Raw genomic sequence first — 20,995 nt, forward strand, 5'->3', positions numbered from 1 at the left:
ATGACCAACTGTCCAGACCCATGGTGAGTTTAACTGTGAGATAAACCTGGCAACATTACGAGCACGTTTCACGTGTGCACACTGTTCAGGTTCTCCACAGATGAACTTACAAAGAGGTAACAACAACATGTCCCATGCTCACTACTGCATTGTGTCAGTCTGTATCTTCCATCACATCATAACTCACTGCTGTTCCAGTATTGTTTAGTATGGGCTGCTTTTCAAGCATCCTGTGCTGCCACACCCACATCAGCTGCAGTGAATGCACCACTGTGGACTTGGCTGCATGGGTCCAGCACCCTGCTGCTCGAATACTTTTGCTTTATTGCTTTTACTAACGTATGCGTTTGCCTTACATAAATAAAACAGCTTTATTGTCTCCTTAAATAGCGTAAGTAATGCTCATGGACGCAGAGTTGAGCAGTCAACAAAACCACCAGGGTAGAAGGGCTACTGATGGGAAGCAGCACAGCTCTCTTGAATCAATGAACACCTTTTTAAAGGATTTACTTCACCCACTAGTACTTGAGTGCAGTAAGGTTGCAGCCTATAAGTGAAGGTATACAAGTTAATGTTCTAAAAGTCCAAATCTAGAGCCTAATACAGATATCTAAATGGCACTAATGGACAATTAACAGATGGACCTGGTGAGGTTTCAATTCTCATGTTTCTTCTTAACCTGAACCGTGATCAATAATGACTGTAAGCAAGACTCTCACGTCCTCTGGCGTTTACATCACATTTGATCTTTGACCTCCCCTTTCTCTGCTATTAACCTACATGGATGTAGTCAATGTGTGCATAACATAGTGCCCTATGAGTTTCATTCAAGTGTTCCATTTCAATTTTAAGAAAAACCTTTGAAATAAATATTGTACATGCATGGATGACTTTTAAACTAATTTTAAACTAAAGTGCATCAATCATCAAGTAGTAATGTGTCACTTTTGAGCCAGATGAAGGTTATTACCATATAACTGCAACATCTCCTGTTGGGTTAGGAAACAATTGTTGTTACTAATTTCACAGCTCTACCTACACCTCAAACAAATGTATCATCATTTTATCATAATCTCCAACTACATTTCTGGTTCTATTTTTTTTAGGTTGCCACGGGTGACAGTTCGTCATGAGTACATTGGCCCGAGGTCCTTCCAGGTCTCTCCCTGCACATCGGTAGAAGATGTCAAGCAGTTGCTGTACGAGGAAACAGACCTGCCCGTCAAAGAGCAACGGCTGACTCACAATGGGAGAGTGGTATGTTTTTTTTACCCTATAACAACAGAGTAAATATACTAACACATACCAAAATGTGCAACTGATCATTTCTACAGGCAGGAGTAGCAGAGCCACTCCATCACAGCATAAACAGATCCAAATGATGTTGCAAAATGGTTATTAGTTGATAATTATGAAAGATGACTGTTCATTGTGGTCATGCGATGTGTGTGTGGGGGAGGCCAATGTTTTCCATTTTTGGGCTGCTTGTTCATTGTTTTAGTATGCACTGGAAGGTGTTGCTAAACTACTTTAAGTCACAGAAATAGTGCATGACGGTGGATCAAAGAAAAACATTGGAAAGTAGCGTTGTCTTTTAGTCAAAGACAAAGACAAAACACAGAATTCTAGGTTTTGAAATTGACCATAATTAAGTTTCTAGTTAAATCAGGATCCTGTCCGTGTTGGGTAAATGTTTTACATTGTTGCAAGACATTTTATAAAAGGGTATCATTTCACCTTTATCCAGTTTGTGGATTGTAAAAGTCACATTATTTTGAATTCTTCTTGACTATTTGGTTTACTTGCTGTTCTGTGGTTTTGTCACATTATACCAAACAAAGAGAAAATGAATAACTGAGGATTCTTTCTCTAATGGTAGATAATTGCCAGCAGCAGAAAACAGATCTATTTTAATGACCCTGTGCCATTACTGCAGGACATTGACCTAAACCACGAACAGTGCTGTCATTGTTGAGATGCCACGAGCCAAGTTTCCCCCACAGGTTTAATTTGTTGTAGCTGTGAATGTAATCTTTTTGGTGTTGCTATTCATCTTATGACTGATTTGAGCTCAGTGATGGTCATAAATATCTATCTATCAATCCATCGTATCTCATCTTTACTGCAGATTTGTGTTAGTTTCCTACAGAGAAGGCAGTGGTCCTGAAAACATTATCAACTCAAATGACTGCAATAGTTTGATAAATGCCTTTTTAGCATAGATTGAAAAGCTAATATACATCTCAAGAGTAATTCTCAACATTTGAGATTCATTATCTCACCTTCTACCCTGAAATTGTATATTTCTTATAAATAAATAAAAACATATGTACATTCTTTATACTGTTTTATAAATGAAGGTCATGCTTACAATACAAATCTTATTTTGGATCAAACTGATTTAATTAATTAATTAATTGTATTAATGTGTCACTTTTGTGCCAGATACATGTACTGCATTTCATGGCCTAAAATAACTAGAATTGTCCCCCTGTCTTGGGGTTTAGCAGCTGATGGAAAACACCAGGTGGTGGGCGGTACTCTGCAGCCCCCTCTGATCTCATATGCAGAAATTAGCTGCAAGCCACACCTACACACTAATACCACATACACCACGAGGGTGGGTCCTTCAATACAGAGAAGACCTTTTGAATAAAAGGAATTTAACTCTTGAATTCTGTTCAAACTGTATATAGTGTTATATAATGTGAATGGTTTCCTATAAATATATTAAAAAAAATATATATATATAAAGGATTTCAATTGCTCGCTCCAGTTGCCTTTCTGTTCTGCCTGATGCAATTTAAATGCTCAAAGGTCTGATGTAGGAGGCCCTGTGCCAGACGCTGTACTTAGCAGAGGAGTGGTCTGCCTTTTAGGGGAAACATAAAGGCAAATGTAGTAAATTATCTGTGTGTTTCAAAAGCAGTCTTCAATGTAAATGCTTGTCTGCCGGTGAAAATGCAATAAAACATTCAGTCTAGTTGCCAAATGAGGTAAAACACTACCATGCATTACGCTAGTATATCTTTGTTAGAGAGAGAGACATGTACAACCAAAGCACTCTGTTCCCTAGATGTACAAATCATGATCATTTTAATATTCAATTATATTACTGATTCTAAGTCTCAGTGTGTTCTGTGTGCGCACATTTCCGCCAATATCAATGTCTTTCTCACAAGTCTTTGACAAATACAGACAAGAATACAGCTCATCTTCTCTAACTTGTGAGCTCTCCGTTTCCCATATTAAATATTAATATGTCATTTAAGACTTAGAATCCTCCATCCTGAAGTATACAAATGATCATTGCACTGCGCAGGGACCATGATGAGAATGATGACAGAGATTTGCTTACGCGGAGCTCGGTTTGCCAGGCAGCCGTACAAAGACTGCTGAGCGCAGTCAGGTCACAGTGTCACCTTGAAAAGCCTGAAACGGCAGGAGCAGCAGTATTAGGCCCGATGCCAGCTCTGGCTCCCTACGGCATCGATTCTGAACGACGCACCAGGCAAAGATCGTCTATCACTCTAACGTGTGCAATAATGACTGTTTACTGGGGTGAGAGACTGATGATGATACATTCATTTCTTTTAAGAGAGGACAACTTTAAGTCTGTTAATAGTTGTCGTAAAACTGAGTCAGTTCCAGTTGGCTTTCAGACTGTTTCATGAGGGCATTGAGTGATAAAATAGTTTATGGCAGATAATGTGTTCATAATTCATTATATCTTTCACAATAACATTTCTCGGACAGACAGTGAAGGACAGTTAGTTACAGTCTCCTAAAGCAATGACATTGATACATTGAATTTGTTGAGTCAGTACCTGATCTGTTGTTATATTTTCTCCATATTATAGACTAGACCATTCAAATGTTTTCCTCAATAAAGCAGATTTTATTTTTGTTGTGCATTAAATTATGCGTCGTCTCCACATCCTATCTTCCTAGCTGGATGACAGCGTGCAGATCCGGAACTTGGTGCCTGCTGGAAGCCCAGAAGTGTCTGTCACACTCGAGGGAAGAGGCCTTAAAGGGGGAGGTAGGATTAAAACCACCACTTCTCGGCAAAATAAACAAGAAATGTCCTCAGTGAGGCTTACACAGCTTGTTTTTTACAGGGAGATTTGGACAGACTACACCACCGCTGGTTGATTTTCTGAAAGATATTCTGAGGAGGTACCCTGAAGGTGGACAGATACTAAAAGTAAGTGTTATTATTTCACATTTCATTTCACAGACATTAATTACATTTAGCATTATTTGGGTGATGTAAGCCTGATGCATTTCCCTCAAACAGGAGAAAACAATAGAGTTTTTATTCTTAGTAGAATTGCTCACTTTTAGTTGTTGAGTTAACAGGCTATTGTCGATATTATCTGAAAGCAAAAGCTGAAGTCAATAACACTGACGTCATGTAATTTGGAGTGAGAAAATATGTCAAGCGTGTAGGGCATAGTTATATTTTGGCTTTACTTGCAGGCATTAGACATTAACATGCATAGTAGAAATACTGCCAGGGTTTAGGGTTTAGGTACCGCTGGGGCCGTCCACTCTAATAATGTGGTAATTTGACTGTAAGGTTTTTGGGCTAAAACATCCACGAAATAATCTGATGTCACTGTGCACATTACATGTCTTTAAGCTGCAATAAAAGGCCCCGCCTTCTTAAATGCGTATATTTGTTGTGCTCTATTTGTGTAGGAGTTGATTCAAAATGCAGAGGATGCTGGAGCCACAGAAGTCAAGTTCATGTATGATGAGACGGAGTATGGAGTGGAGTCACTGTGGTCACCTGACATGGCTCAACATCAAGGTTAGTAGTTACAGTTAAAACAGCCCTCGAGTTGGAATCTTTCCTGCTTACTGTAAATATCATTAAGCAGGTGCTCGGTAGCTGATCCTCTGCTACCGAGCACATTTGTTACAGGGGTTGTTGAAATACATTTTACGCTGTACCTTTACTGTATATGTATTTTAGGTTGTAATATGAACTTCGTGCTGACCTGGTTTTCACTCAATGTATTGCAGGGACGGCATTGTATGTCTACAATGATGCCGTGTTCACCGTGGAAGACTGGAATGGGATTCAGGAAATTGCGAGGAGCAGGAAGAGAGAGGATCCTTTGAAAGTCGGACGATTTGGGATTGGCTTCAATTCTGTGTACCATATTACAGGCGAGTACTGTACTAAGTTTGGCAAAATTACTGTCAAGATGCATTGTAAATTACCTATCTAAGTTGTACATCAGAATCAAATCAGAGAAAATGATATCCAGAAATTCTTCAGATGATAGAAATGACAGTTTTACAGCTAACAGCGCTGACAGAGTTAACAGTGTTACAGGGCTATCAGCGATAACTGCCGTATGAGTCCAGTGCGGTAGCGATTAGCTCGCCATTTGGGCAATCACACTGGGAATCACATGCACTAACATGGCCGGATCGGCAACGTAAACAAAGCACACAGAACGAGCAACACAAAGAGAGGGAGTGTGACTTCCTTCTGTGCTCAGGAGGCCATTATTCCACGATATCTTTACATCACAGATTGTTGTTTGCTGCTATATTGATGCTCTGAATTTTGCATTGAGCACATTTAAATCCTGGTATATAATTATTTCAAGATATTCAAAAGATATACATTTTTGAAAGAAAAATATTGGACATTGGAAAAAGCTGGAACGGGTTTCATTTTTGCTTGAAAAATGACCTGAAATGACACTGTTAATTGTTGCAGCTCGAAATGAAAGTAATATTTAATTGATATTTGTAATATTGATGTTTGTGTTTTTTCTTCTTACTGCTTAGATGCTCCAAGCATATTCAGTGGGGACCAGATTGCCATGCTGGACCCTCATCAGACCCTGTTTGGTGTGCATGAGTCTGGGCAGTGTTGGAACTTGAAGACGGACATGAAGGAGATCACAGAACTTGCGGACCAGTTTACTCCCTACATTGGGATGTTTGGGAGTTCTGAGAAAACCATTAAGCAAGGCAGCTTTCCTGGAACATTGTTCCGCTTCCCGCTTCGCCTGAAACCCTCCCAGCTCAGTGGCAACATTTACAACAAAGAAAAGGTTTTGGAGCTCTTTGAGTCTTTCAAAGCAGACGCAGACACAGTGCTCCTCTTCCTCAAGAGTGTTCAGAAGATCTCCTTGCATGTGCGCGAGTCCGATGGTACAGAGCGCATGTTGTTTCAGGTTACAGCAACAGAGAATACTGATGATAAGTTAGAAAGACCAAACGCACTGAAGACACTGGATCAGGCTATAGACAGCTACAGCAATGGGGTTCCTAGTTCTATCGTCATGTGTGTCACTTACCAGGTCAACATAGAGTCTCAGGATGAAACGGCTAAAGAGACTCAGAGAATGACGTGGCTGGTTTGTAATGGAGTTGGGGGCAGAGGAATGTGTGCCGAGTTGGACTCTCTGGCAGATGATTTGAAGTTCATACCCAACATTGGAATTGCTCTGCCTCTAACTGTGACCAATAAAGAAGACACAGGTGCCACATCAGGTTTCTCAGGACGAGCTTTTTGCTTCCTTCCGCTTCCCCCTGGCGAGGAGAGCGAGACAGGGCTTCCAGTGCATGTCAGTGGCTTCTTCGGCCTTACAGACAACCGTAGGAGTATCAAGTGGCGCGAGGTGGACCAGTGGAGGGATCCAGCGGCCTTGTGGAATGAGCTGCTTATAATCACGGTTATCCCTCGGGCTTACTTCACCCTCATCACAGAGGCCATCACAAGGGTACAGACAAAAAAGGACCAAGACTTTCCATTGTCCCCCACAGGGACCTATGGGGCCTGGCCAGATCCTAAGCGGGTCAAGTCCCGCTGGAAACCCATCCTCCAGCCGCTGTTTCATGACTTGCTACAGCAGGAGGTCATCTATTCCCTCAGTGAGAGCTGGATTCGGGTGGACCAGGCTGTGTTCTCAGAGCTAAAAACAGACGAGGACATTTCAGAAACTGTGATCAACTACCTCCAAAGCTCAGGAACGCAGGTGGCAAAAGTGCCCGCTGCCACTGACTTTGTCTTGGATGCCTGCATGACTGAGTCCGCTGAAGTAAAGAAAGTGACTCCATCTTTGTTGCGGCAGGTGATCAGGAAGTGCAAACACAAAGGTCCCTCACAGGAGAAGTTGCTGCTGCTGGAGTTTGCGCTTAGTGACGGCAATTACAGTGACCTCATTGGACTGGAGCTCCTGCCACTGCAAGATGAGACATTTACAATGTTTTCATCTTCTGTCGGTGATAAAGATTCCATATACATTGCATCTGAAGAATACCCCAGGTAGATTTAATGTAATAGTGTATTTTTATTACCAAATTGTTGCAATTATTGTCTAAATTACCTCAGTCTCTCCTGTACAATTACCTTGTAATCATCAAAATGATTGTATTAGGTGACATTTTTTATTTCTACCTGAAAAGAAGAGCAGTTAATTTTAATATTTTGTAATTTAGGCTGGATTTAAACAGCTGCACCAGCCTGGAGGATCAGTTTGCCATCAAAGGCACATCATAAGTGTTAATAGTGCATCTCTCTCTCTCTCTATTTATATATATATATATATATATGTGAAGTGTAGATCATTGTGCATGACTTTAGTGAGGTTGCGACAATTTACAAAGACCAGTTTTAAGGAGAAAAACTTCTGCATCTGAAAAGTAGATGCAAATATGTGCAGGAATGCTAGAGGTAGTGGCTGAATGTGTGACAAAGCTACGGGCTTTGCTTCTGCCTTTTTAAAATCAGAAATTTGCAGAAAAGTGCAAATTACGCTGTCTTTTCGTGCACATACATGTACATTTGGCCCTTAGTGCATCTTCTTTTCAGTATTCAGAGGAATGCATTTGTCTTTAAACAAACTCCATCCTACTTAGCATTGCTCTTTTATTGTATTGGTTTATATGGAGTCAAATGACTAGATCAGTGACAGCTTAAAGTGTTGTATATGGAAAATATTGAACATTAAAACACACGTTCACCTTTATTTCCCCTTTTGCTTTGTCCTAAGGTCCCTGTATCCAGGACTTGAGGGTCGGTTCCTATTGGAGAGTATTAAACCTTTAGTTTTGGACACTTTGAAGGAAGCAGCCAAAAGCAGAGGTAATTTACCATATATTTTTCACATTAATAAACTTGGTCCCAAACATTGATTTTATTGTAAAGTATTGTAGTTATTTGTTGATCTTAACAATAGTGTATGACAGTAAATCTGTGGTTAGTTTGTCAGATTGTAGGGGCCCTGTACCATGTATAGTGAAGTATAAAAGTCCTTGTGGTGACTTTGTGGGTTATCTGGGTTAGCCATGTTGTAGCAACGCTTGGTCCCTTTACTCTCCTGCAATGCCAGCAGGGCATTAAAGTCACTGCTAATAGACATTTCAGAGTGAGAGGCAGAAAGGGAACGGGAGTGTGAGCATGCTGATTCATGCAAGAGTTGTTTTTGTGCTACATAGACATTCCACATGACCCACGAGATCAGATCCTGAGTCCACTCACTGCCATACTCAACCATGATTATGACAAGAAGGCAGTGAGCCAGGCAGAGGAAATATGCTGAGTAACAGCTTTGTCCTTTAAACCAAAGATGAAGCACAAGACATTTTGTAACTTAATATTTAACTGTAATCTGGACTCATATTATTTTTTATTTTGATGTTTAACTACATTTTTGTACAGTTTTTAATGGTGTCTATAGAAATCATTACTCTGTTGCCCACCTCTGTTGATTAAGTAAAAGTACCACTTTGGACTCTCAGAACTCTAAAAAATGTGCCACTTCAATTACAGTACAACAATATCTTTGGGGGTGTTCAGGTAGGTTATTTTGAATCAAATATAACCTAATAACAATAACAATACCCTAAACTAATGCATGGCTGCAAATAAACACCACGTGCAGTCAGAAACACTCAGATTTACAGCATTTTATGACTTACAGTGTTTTACTAAGTGTGCATGTATTTGAGAAATGGTTTCCCCTACACTGAAATGATATGAATATTGACAAGATTTTTGTATTATTGAAGTAAGTGTGTGTGTGTGTGTGTGTGTGTGTGTGTGTGTGTGTGTGTGTGTGTGTGTGTGTGTGTGTGTGCGCGTGTCCAGGCATGTTTACAGCAATATGTGCAATATCAGCAATATGTGCTGCAATATAAGTCTTAACTTAAAAAGTGAATGTGTTTGTGCAGTGTGCTCTCCAATATGTCTAGAAACTAATTTTGTGGATTGTTAAGACAATTTTGACAATTTTGACAGTTGAACTTTCATCTTCAGACTGCTGCATCGTGCTGCTTGTAAAATACTAACTGAGGCTAATTTAATTTTGTCCTTGTTCTTTGAACAGGAAGACCCTGCACTCAGTTACAAATGCTGAACTCTGAACGATCAGCTCGACTCATCAAGGAGATCCTATCTACAGCCTGGCTAACGAGAGACTTGATTGTCCAATGGGAACCTGGAAACAAAGAGTTGAAACATCCCACAGTTTCCTGGCTGAAGATGATTTGGAAGCATCTCTATATACATTTTGCTGATGATCTAAGTCACTTTGAAGACATGCCTTTGATCCCACTTGTGCCACTTGAGGAAAGCATGGACGTAGTTAAGCTTCTACGTCTCAAAACTCCATCCCCCATAATTCTTGTGGATGAGGAAGAGGCGCCGGTTTCTGAAAACCTTCTTGACATCATGGAAAAGCTTGGAGGAGTAGTGATAAAAAAGCTGGATTCGTGTTTGCAGCACCCTCTGCTGAAGAATTTCATCCATCCTTCCTCTCCCGGTCTGCTTCTGCAAATTATGGATAGATTACCAACACAACGATTATCTGGCCTAGTCTCTTCTTTCTCAGTCAAAGAGAAGATTGCACTCAGAAACTTCCTTGCAGGACTGTCTGACATCACAGAGAGGGAAAAGTATACCGTGCTGGAGCTTTCCATCTTTGAGAAAGTGGGGACATGCTCTGAAGGTACCTCAGTATTTACATCACTGAGAGGAGCTAGAGCTTTACATCACAGAGCAAAGTATCCACCAGATGTGAAATTATCCATAAACCTTGTGGGTTGCGATGATGAAGAATCCATCCGCCTCATCAAGATGCTGAATGTACAACAACTGAAAACAACAGAATGTTTGAAGATGATTATTCAGGATATTGAGCGGGGCTTCTACACAACAGATGAAATAACCAAAGTCATGCTTTGGGCACTTAAACATCTGGCCTTTCTAAAAAATGAAAACTCAAATGTAATTCGATGGCTTTCTGCTCTTACATTTATTCAGTTGCCTTGTGGAAAGTCAGTCAAAGCCTCAGATCTTTTTGATCCTGAGCTGGAGATTCTACAGAACCTGTTCTACAAGGAAGAGGAAACCAGGTTTCCCACAAGTACATTCACATCTTCCCCTGATATTCTTCATTCACTCAGACAACTGGGACTAAGAAATGAAGTACAGCTCAGTGAAAAAGATGTCATCAAAGTGGCAAAGAAAATAGAGGAGTTACAAAGCAGCAAGGAGCCAGAGTGGGAATTCCTCATCAAAAAAGCAAAAACACTCCTCCAAATACTTAACAAACAAACCAAGTTGGTCAAATCAGCTGATGCTCAGACATCATTGCTCAAACTGAAATGGGTACCTGTCTGCAAAGAAAGGCCTCTAACTTATCCCAAATCCCTTGCTTGGGTTGGAGATAATCTCAATATCGTCTCTTTGTCAGAGATGTGCGACATATCCAATGCAGTGCTTGTGGGATCTTCAGTAGCACTAGTTGAACACACATCTGCAGGTATGAAGAAGGCACTGAAACTAACCATAGAGCCTCAAGTGGATCAAGTATTACAGCACCTTAAAGCAGTGAATGACTGGCATAAATCTCAAGCATTCACCACAGAGGATTGGTATCAATTCCAGCAGATCTTGTTTGAGATATACGGTTTCATGCAGGCTCATCTTGAGGACGCAAGAGAAGCAATGAAATCCCTTCCCTTTGATTGGGTGTGGACGGGGAAGACATTCTCATCCCCTGGCCAGACAGTCCTGAAGCCCCTCCCTGATCTAGACTTGCAGCCTTACCTGTACTCCTTGCCAAAGACAATAAGAAAGTTTCACAAGCTGTTCAAGTTTTGTGGTTCAGTTGAAGAGGTTGTGTCAAGCCACGTGTTTGAAGTCATCAGCACCATCCAACAAAGATCTGAAGGAGAGATTACCAAGGAGGAAAGCAAACACGATATTCTACTTTTAGTCAACATCCTGAGATGGCTGAACAACAATCAGATAGCTGTAGATACTAACATGCATGTGCCGATTCTTTGTTACAAAGACCCAAGCAAATTAGCGTTGAAGCCCATTCATGAATGCACCTACTGTGACATCAAGGTTGATGATTTGAATGACTTACTTGAGGATGCATCAGAGCCTATTATATTAGTCCATGATGACATCCCAATGAAAACCGCAGAGTGGTTGAAGGTGCCATGTTTGAGCACAAGGTTGATAAACCCAGAGAACCTTGGCTTTGAACAATCAGGCCAACGAGAACCTCTAACAGTGAGAATAAAGAACATCTTGGAGGAATATCCATCTGTCGCAGACATTTTTAAAGAGCTCCTCCAGAATGCTGATGATGCAAGTGCAACAGAATGCAGTTTCCTCATTGACATGAGAAAAAACCCTGACATTCGAGAGAATCTCCTTGACCCTGGCATGATTGTTTGCCACGGGCCCTCCTTGTGGTCTTTCAACAGCTCTGTATTCTCAGACACTGACTTTCTGAACATCACAAGGTTAGGTGGATCTGTGAAGAGATGTGAAGCAGACAAAGTGGGCAAGTTTGGCCTGGGCTTCAACTCAGTTTATCACATCACTGATATCCCCATCATAATGAGCAGAGAGTTCATGATCATGTTTGATCCGAACATCAATCACATCAGGAAGCACATCAGAGACAGTTCTAATCCAGGGATTAAAATCAACTGGAGCAAACAACAGAAAAGGCTGAGAAAATTTCCCAACCAGTTCAAACCTTTCATCAATGTCTTCAATTGCCAGCTTCCTCTAGCTCAGGACTCCCCATACAAGTACAACGGAACACTGTTCAGACTCCCATTCAGAACAGAGCAGGAAGCATCAGTAAGTGAAATCAGTAGTCTGTACTACAACACCACAGACATCTATTCCCTGGTTGATGAGTTCAGCATATGTGGCCATCGGTTCATTCTGTTTACTCAGCATGTTGGAAGTATGGTCTTGAAATACTTGAAATATGAGGAACCAAATCCAGCAGGGGCACAAGATGTCGTCACCATCAACAAAAGTGTGTGGTCATCCAAATCCTCATACGGACCTCTGAGTATCCTAAAATCTGCAGCAAAAGTTATGAAGAAAGTAGCAAGCACCAACAGGGTACCTGCTGATGTTCCCAAGTCTGGCTGCATCATACGCGTTTTGGTTGAGGAGTTTCATAACGTGTTCAAACGCATTGTCGATCTCCATTCGCCACTGTTCAGAGGTACAGAAGAAGATCCTAACCAGTACTTTGAGATGGCTGCTAAAGGTGTTCAGAACAGACGACTCACAGATGAAATGCCTGCAAAAGCAGTCGAGGTCACCAACTGGCTTATTTGCTCATGCATGGATGTAACTGAGGCACTCAAGTTTTCCCTCAGTGATAGTGGAAAAAGACTCGGACTAGTGCCTTGTGGTGGAGTGTCTGTTCTGCTCTCAGAAGAGGAGAATCGCAAATGGACAGTAAAGACAAATACCACACCAATTGGAGAAGTGTTTTGTTACTTACCTCTCAGAATCAAAACAGGCTTACCAGTCCACATTAATGGCTGCTTTGCTGTGACCTCCAACCGCAAAGAGATCTGGAAGACAGACACCAAAGGACAGTGGAACTCTGTGTTCATGAGACATGTTATTGTCCAGGCGTATTTAGCTGCCCTCTCAATGCTACGTTCAATGGCTGAAAGTGAAGAACTGCTTGACTACAGCTATTACGCTGCATGGCCAGATCCAAGTCAGGTGCATGATGACTTCACACTGGTCAGCCAGGGTGTCTACCAAGAAATAGCCAAAGGAGGTGATGGTGAGCATGCAAAGGTTTTCTCAGACGGCAAAACCTGGGTATCAATCAAATATGTCAGATTCCTTGATGATGCCTTACTCTGTAGGCCAGACATTGGTCCTGCAGCTTTCAAAATATTCTTGAAATATCTCAAGATGAGTGGCTCACAAAACCTCTGTGCTGTTGAGCTGCCTGACTGGGTGAAGGAGGGGTTCGATGATGCTGGATGTAGAGGAAAGTTGATGGAAAACACCCTGACTGAGAAGCAGTTCTTTTCAGACGTCTTTTTCCCTCACATCCAGGAAATTGACAGAGAGCTTCGAGATCCCCTGGTGCATTATGTCTTGAATGAAAAACTTGAAGATTTTGCCTCAATCCTCAGGGTGACTCCTTGTATCCCATGCTGTGGCCCCAAGAAGGAACTGGTTTTACCTTCCAGACTCATTCATCCAGAGGGAAGAGTTGCTAAGCTCTACAACACTGATGATGGAAGATTTCCTGAAGGCACTTCTAAAGACTACCTAAACCCTGTGTGTTTAGTGAAGCTAGTGCAGTTAGGCATGGTCAAAGATGATCTATCATGGGAGGACCTGATTGAACGTGCTCAATCTGTTATCCATCTTAATGAAAATGATCACACAGCTGCATGCTTTCGTAGCAGTATAGTGTTGAGTCTCATTGATGAAAAACTGAAGATGAGCGATCCTGGCGCAGCGGAGCTCTTGGAAAAGCTACATGACACCAAGTTCCTTCCATTCCTGACAAGACCTGCAGGCTTTTCACTGCCATGGCATGGGAACAACTTTTCTCCAACAACAATGTTCTCTGCTAAAGAATTATTCACAACTGCACATCAGGAAACAGTGTGTCTGATGAAGCCAATCCTGAATGAGAATTCTCCATCTTTCAAAGGTTGCGGTGCCATGTCATTGGCTGTGAAAGACTGCCTTGGTCTGATCAGGACGCCTTCAGTTGGACTGGTCATCAGTCAACTCAATAAACTGTCTCAATCATTTGATGGTGTCACATTGTATCAGGAGAACATAACAAATGCCTGTTACAAGTTCCTTCATGAAGAAATGCTCCAGGATAAGAAAGCAAAAGAACAAATAACGGAGGAACTGAAAGAGTTCAATTCCATCCTGGTGGAGAACACATATGTCAATCCCTCTAAAGTTGCCTTCCACCTGAATTTTGATGCAGCTCCACATCTTTATCAGCTCCCAAACAAATACAGAAACAGCTGCCGTGAACTCTTCGAAAATGTTGGGGTACAGCCAAGCTTCACAGTCGTGGATTTCTCAACCGTTCTTGAAACTGTAAAGGAAGAATATGGGAGAAGGGTAATCACCGAGGAGAACTTCCAGTTGTGTCGCAGAATAATTAGTGAGGGAATATGGAGCTTGATACGAGACAAGAACCAAGAGTACTGCCAAGCACATTTTGGTGGGATTCTATTACCCGACCTCAATATGACGTTGCAGCCATCCCAATCGCTATGCTACAATGACTGCCCTTGGATCAAAGTCAGAGACACTTCTGTGAAATACTGTCACGGAGATATTCCAAGAGAGGTCGCTGTGAAATTAGGAGCAGTCCCAAAACGCCACAAAGCCTTGGAGAGGTATGCCTCAAATGTCTGCTTCACTACACTTGGGACTGAGTTTGGACAGAAAGAAAAACTCACAAGCAGAATTAAGAGCATCCTCAATGCTTATCCATCAGAAAAAGAAATGCTAAAAGAACTGCTTCAAAATGCAGATGATGCCAAAGCCACTGAAATTTACTTTGTTTTTGATCCAAGGGTACACCCCACAGACAGAATCTTTGATGATAAATGGATCCCAATGCAAGGCCCTGCCCTCTGTGTATATAACAACCAGCCTTTCACAGAGGATGATGTCCGAGGTATACAGAACCTCGGACGAGGAACAAAAGAGGCCAATCCAGGCAAAACCGGTCAATACGGCATAGGATTCAACTCCGTCTATCACATCACTGACTGCCCGTCATTCATCTCAAACAATGACATTCTGTGCATCTTTGATCCACATGCACAATACGCACCTGGGGCCACATCCATGAGTCCTGGAAGAATGTTTAGAGACTTGGACTCTGACTTCAGATCTCAGTTTTCAGATGTTCTAAGTCTTTACTTAGGAGTCCATTTTAAGTTAGAACGCAGCACAATGTTCAGATTCCCCATCCGCTCTAAGGAGATGACAAAGATGTCAGAGATCAGTTCTGTCCCTGCGTCAGACAGAATGGTGCAAAATCTTCTGGACAAACTAAAAACTGATGGTGCAGAGCTTCTGATGTTCCTCAACCACATGGAAAAAATATCAATCTGTGAAATTGATAATGATTCTGGAGCACTAAAAGTGCTCTATTCTGTGACAGCCAAAATAACAGATGGTGATCGGCTGAAACGTAAACAGTTTCATGCTTCAGTCATTGACAGTGTAACTAAAAAGAAGCAGCTCACTGCTATCCCAGTCCAACAGATAACCTACACAATGGACATAGAGGACAATGATGGAAATTTGACCACATGGATGATCTGCAACCGATCTGGCTTCCCAAACATTGAAAATGTCTCAAAAAGTGTGATCTCAGCTCACAAAAATGAAGACATAACTCTTTTTCCACGTGGAGGGGTAGCTGCATGTGTAAGCCACAACTACAAAAAACCCCACCGGGCTTTCTGCTTTCTGCCCCTTTCACTGGAGACTGGCTTGCCTTTTCATGTCAATGGGCATTTTGCCCTAGACTCTGCCAGAAGAAACCTGTGGAGAGATGACAATGGAGTGGGGGTAAGGAGTGACTGGAATAACAATTTGATGACATCACTGATAGCCCCTGCCTGTGTGGAACTGCTGATTCAGCTAAAGCGTCGATACTTCCCAAGTCCTGATCCCACCATAAGCGTACTACAAGGAACACCGCTTCATGTTGTTAAAGATACATTGCGAAAATATCTGTTCTTCTTCCCAGTCAATAGACTTGACATACAGCCAGATTGGTACTGCCTGGTTAAAGCAGTTTACAACTGTATCCATGCTGACATGAAGCGTCTGCTACCTGTAGTCCGAGCAGCACACATGGACAACTCAGACATGCACTCTGCCGTTTACATTACATGGGTGAATACATCCACTGCAAACAAAGGCAGAGCCTTTTTTGATAATCTGCTTCAAAATGAACTTCAGCACTTGAAAAACACAGAGTACAACATCACCTCAAGGAAATCGGTGGCTGAAAATGTTTACAGGCTGAAAACCTTGCTTCTGGATATTGGTTTCAACCTGGTTCACAGCTGCGATGAGACAGCAAATCTCTACTTCTGTTTGGAAGATGCAGGGATACCAGTCAGTTATGTGACACCAGAGGATGTCCACAACTTTCTTCACACTTTCTCATCCCCAGACACATCTTGCCATGTTGGAAAACTCCCCTGTCGTCTCCAACAGTCAAACTACAAGCTAGTTCATAATGTGAAGCTTCTAGTCGACTACTGCTTCAAAGATAGGGAAGTGGATGAAGTCACAATTGAGGGTTTGCCTCTGTTGATAACAATGGACACTATGCTTCAGGTGTTTGATTCCAAGAGACCAAAGTTCCTGACAACACACCATGAGCTGATCTCATCAAGGAAAGAAATGTTCATGAATACACTGTACATCAGGTACAGCAACATCCTTTTGAAGGCAGGAGCTGCAAAGATCTTTGACATCAGCTGCTTTGGTGAGCTACTAGGGTCTGTTCTTCCAAGAGAGTATCGAACAAAGATCCCTGTTAAGTGGAGAGACACCTTTGCAAGTGAATCTTGGCTGAAGAGTGTGTGGAACTTTATCAGTGAAAATATCGCTGTTAAAGAGGATCAGGTAGACATTAAACCCAGTTTTGACACAGTGCTTGACATTCTGAAAGACTGGGCTTTGCTACCTGGAATCAAATTCATGGCAAGAGAAAAGATTGTTGTTCCTGAGCATGATGTGCTTTTACCTTTGAGTTTGATGAACATTGCCATATTTCCACATGGCCAAAATGACAAAGTCTTTCACACCCTAATGAAAGCAGGGTGCATTCAGCTTGCTGTGAACAAAATTTGTGTCAAAGAGAATCCCATCATGCCTTTTCTGGCACAACACACGGCAAACATTGAAAATCCATCAAGTGTTCTGAAGGCTGTAGAGTACATTATCCAGACATCTGCATTTAAAGCAGCAAACCTGACTGACAAGGACTTTGATTCTCTTCTGTTGTATTTCAACTGCAACCTAGCTAACCTCACACAACAGGATGCACAGAGCCTAAAACTCCTCCCATGTTTTAAATCAGTCAGTGGGAGATACATCAGCCTGGCAAACTATGGCACAAACTATGTCCTTGCAAAACGCATCCCCACAGCAGACATAGAAAAATGGGCTCACACAGCCTCCTTGGCCTTTCTTGCTGATAATCAGCAGCTGAAAGACCTGTACACCTTCCTTGGCTGCGTGCCAATTGATGACTTAGAAATCTACCTTCAACATCTCCTTCCAAAGTTTGAGAGTCTTTCCTATGATGCCAAAGTTGAACACATTGTCTACTTGAAGGAGAGACTTTTGTCAATGGAAGAATCATGTGAGATGAAGAGTCAGCTCTACGAAAAACTGGAGGGACTGTTGTTCATCTATGACTACTCAAACAGACTCCGGCCGACCAAGTTCTTCTATGATGAAACAGCGAAGGTGTTTGAAGTTATGCTACCTGCAAAGTCATTCATACCAAGTAACTTTTTTAAGAAAGTTGAGCAGGTGTCAAAACCCAGGAATGGGACATTGTTGCTCACCTCATGGATAACCTTTCTGAGAAATATTGGTCTCAAGCACGAAGTGTCACAGCAGCAGGTTCTTCAGTTTGCAAAAGAGGTCAGCATCAAAGCCCAAACAGAGAGCTGGTCCAAAGAAAAGGTGCAAACCATTGTCGATGTACTCTTGAACCACATTTTCAAAGAGAGAACGGACCTGTTCCAGGGTGCTTTTCTCAAGGAGCTCTCAATGATAGCATTCCTGTGTCCCGAGAGAGCCCCCAAAGAACTCGTCAAGCTTCATTCGCAGTACCAAGAGATGAGTGGTACACTTCCTCTTATTCGTTTCAGTGGGTCTCAGGTAAATCCCAAATTCAAGCAAACAGATATCATTCACTTGCTTTGGACATCTTGCCCAATTCTACCCGAGAAAGCTACACCTTCAAGCATAAAGGACCAGGAGGAGAACACTCTCGTTGGACAGGAACAACTTGACCATGTGCTGAACATATTAGGAGTCAACTTGGATCCCCCGTTGGAGAAAGTCTTAAGCAACTGCAAAAACATCTGCAACATATCCAACCCGGATGATGAAATGGTGAAAACAAGGAACAAAGTTTTAAAGTCCACCTACGAGTTTCTTAATGCAGATAAAAGAGATTTCCGTTACCAACTTCGTGGGGTGGCTGTTGTCATGGTTGAAGATGGCTGGAAATTGCTGAAACCTGAAGAGGTTGTTATTAATTTGGAAAATGAATCTGACTTCAAACCCTACTTGTACAAATTGCCTCTTGAACTTGGTACCTTTCATCAACTGTTCAAACTTCTTGGTACAGAAGACGTTGTCTCAGTCAAACAGTATGTTGAAGTGCTGTGGAGAATTTTCAGGAGTTCCGAGGGCAAGCAGCTTGATCCAAATGAAATGAGAACTGTGAAAAGAGTCGTTTCAGGATTGTTCAAGTCCCTCCAAAATGATCCAGTGGAAATTCGCAAAGATCTCGAGAGTCTCAGAGATTTAGTATTTTATATGCCAAGTCATGACGGTAGATTAGCAAAATCCAATAGCTTGGTGTTTGATGATGCCCCACACTACAAGAGCAGAATTCAGGGTAACGTTGGAGTTCAGATGCTTGTGGACATGAGCCAGTGCTATCTGGGCAAAGATCACTCCTTCCACACAAAGCTGATCATGCTACTTCCACAGAAACTAAGGCCTAGACTGTTGAGTAGCATTCTTGAAGAGCAACTTGATGAGGATTCTCCAAGAATGTGTCAGTTTGGAGCGCTTTGTTCACTTCAAGGCCGCCTTCAGCTTTTGCTGTCATCAGAGCAGTTCATCACAGGACTGATCAGAATAATGAAACATGAGAATGACAATGCATACCTTGTGAATGAGGAAAAAGCCATACGCCTCTGCAAAGCACTTTGTGAAGGATTAAAAGTTTCTTGTTTTGAGAAACTCCAAACAACATTAAGAGTGAAAGGATGTAGCCCCATCCCACACAGTCGCAGCGAAACACTTGCCTTCCTCAAGAGGTATGGGACAGCGGTGATTCACCTCTACATCCAACATTCAGACAGCAAAGACATAAATTTCCTCTTAGCACTGGCAATGACATTGAAGACTGCTACAGACAATTTGATTTCTGACACCTCCTATCTGATTGCCATGCTGGGTTGCAATGACATCTACAGAATCACAGAAAAGCTGGACAACCTTGGGGTTAAGTATGACTCAACAGAGCCTTCGAAACTTGAGCTGCCGCTACCTGGAACCCCCATAGCAGCTGAGATACATCACACACTCCTCATGGATCCCATGAATGTATTTTATCCAGGAGAGTATGTTGGTTACCTTGTCGACTCCGAGGGTGGAGACTTCTACGGGTCCTACCAGCCTACCTACACATATGCCATCATTGTTCAAGAAGTAGAAAGAGATGAGGAAAACACAAGTTTCCTTGGGAAATGCTTCCAGATTGACATTGGTTACAGTGAGTACAAAGTAGTGAGTTCCCTTGACTTGTACAAATTCTCAAGACAAGATGAAAGTAACCATGCGCGAGACACCAGTGCCCCATCAACTCCTACAAGCCCAAACAGTCGTTCATCTAGCCCACGAATGGTCCCTCCTGCTTTTTCTGGAAAGGAAAACCTCCGACCCCCCGCTCAGAAACAGTCTCCAAAAAAGATCAAGATTCATTCATTGCCTGAGATCCTGAAAGAAGTGACCTTAGTAGTTGAACAAGCTTGGAAGCTTTCTGAGACAGAGAGAAAGAAGATAATCCGCCGATTGTATCTCAAGTGGCATCCAGACAAAAATGCAGAGCATTTAGACATTGCCACAGAAGTCTTCAAGCACTTACAGAACGAGATCAACAGGATGGAGAAACAGACTTTGGCTGATCAGCAAAATACAGAGAGAGCTTCCAGGAGATCGTTCTCCACGTCATCATCCCGCTTCCAGTCAGAGAAGTTCTCGTATCAAAGGTTTTATTCTTCGTGGAACCAAGAAGCAACAAATCACAAATCAGAAAGGCAACAGTTCAGGGAACGTTATCCAAGCTATGCAGGTTCATCACATTCTCACCGCTTCTTTGTGCCCCCTACTTTCAAGACGGTTGGAAACCCAGTGGAAGCTCGCAGATGGCTGAGACAAGCAAGAGCAAACTACTCTGCTGCTCGGAATGACCTCCATAAAAATGCCAATGAGTGGGTTTGTTTCAAATGCTACCTAGCCACAAAACTTGCACTGATAGCCGCCGACTATGCAGTCAGAGGAAAGTCAGACAAAGATGTGAAACCAACTGCTCTGGCTCAGAAAGTGGAGGAGTACAACCCCCAGTTGAAAGGCCTTACGAATGATGTTCAGATCCTGGAAGGATATGGTGTGGACAGCCTGAGAACCCGATATCCAGATCTCCTGCCTTTTCCACAGATACCCAACGACAGATTCACTTCTGAGGTGGCAATGAGAGTGATGGAATGTACTGCACGGATTATTATAAAGCTTGAAACCTTTGTCCAGCAAAAATTATAATACCGTTGTTAAAAACGATGAAATTTGAATAACATTGAAGTATCCAGCTGGCAGCTTATGGTACATATACAGTTTCTACCTGTGATC

The 20,995-nt window shown here is 42.1% G+C and overlaps 1 protein-coding gene across 1 annotated transcript; it reads left to right on the plus strand.

The window, feature by feature from the left end:
• Positions 1-20,908, plus strand: sacs (sacsin molecular chaperone; the record flags this gene model as incomplete). The annotated part of the gene is made up of 10 exons (XM_079225081.1): positions 1-23; positions 1,107-1,257; positions 3,952-4,042; positions 4,122-4,207; positions 4,705-4,816; positions 5,032-5,187; positions 5,812-7,297; positions 8,025-8,116; positions 8,804-8,830; positions 9,360-20,908. The coding sequence occupies 10 exons, from the start codon at positions 1-3 to the stop codon at positions 20,906-20,908; spliced, it is 13,773 nt and encodes a 4,590-aa protein (XP_079081207.1).
• Between the last annotated feature and the right edge of the window lie 87 nt (positions 20,909-20,995).

This window comes from Taurulus bubalis, assembly GCF_910589615.1.
Source record: "Taurulus bubalis genome assembly, chromosome: 10".
Taxonomy (NCBI): Eukaryota; Metazoa; Chordata; class Actinopteri; order Perciformes; family Cottidae; genus Taurulus; species Taurulus bubalis.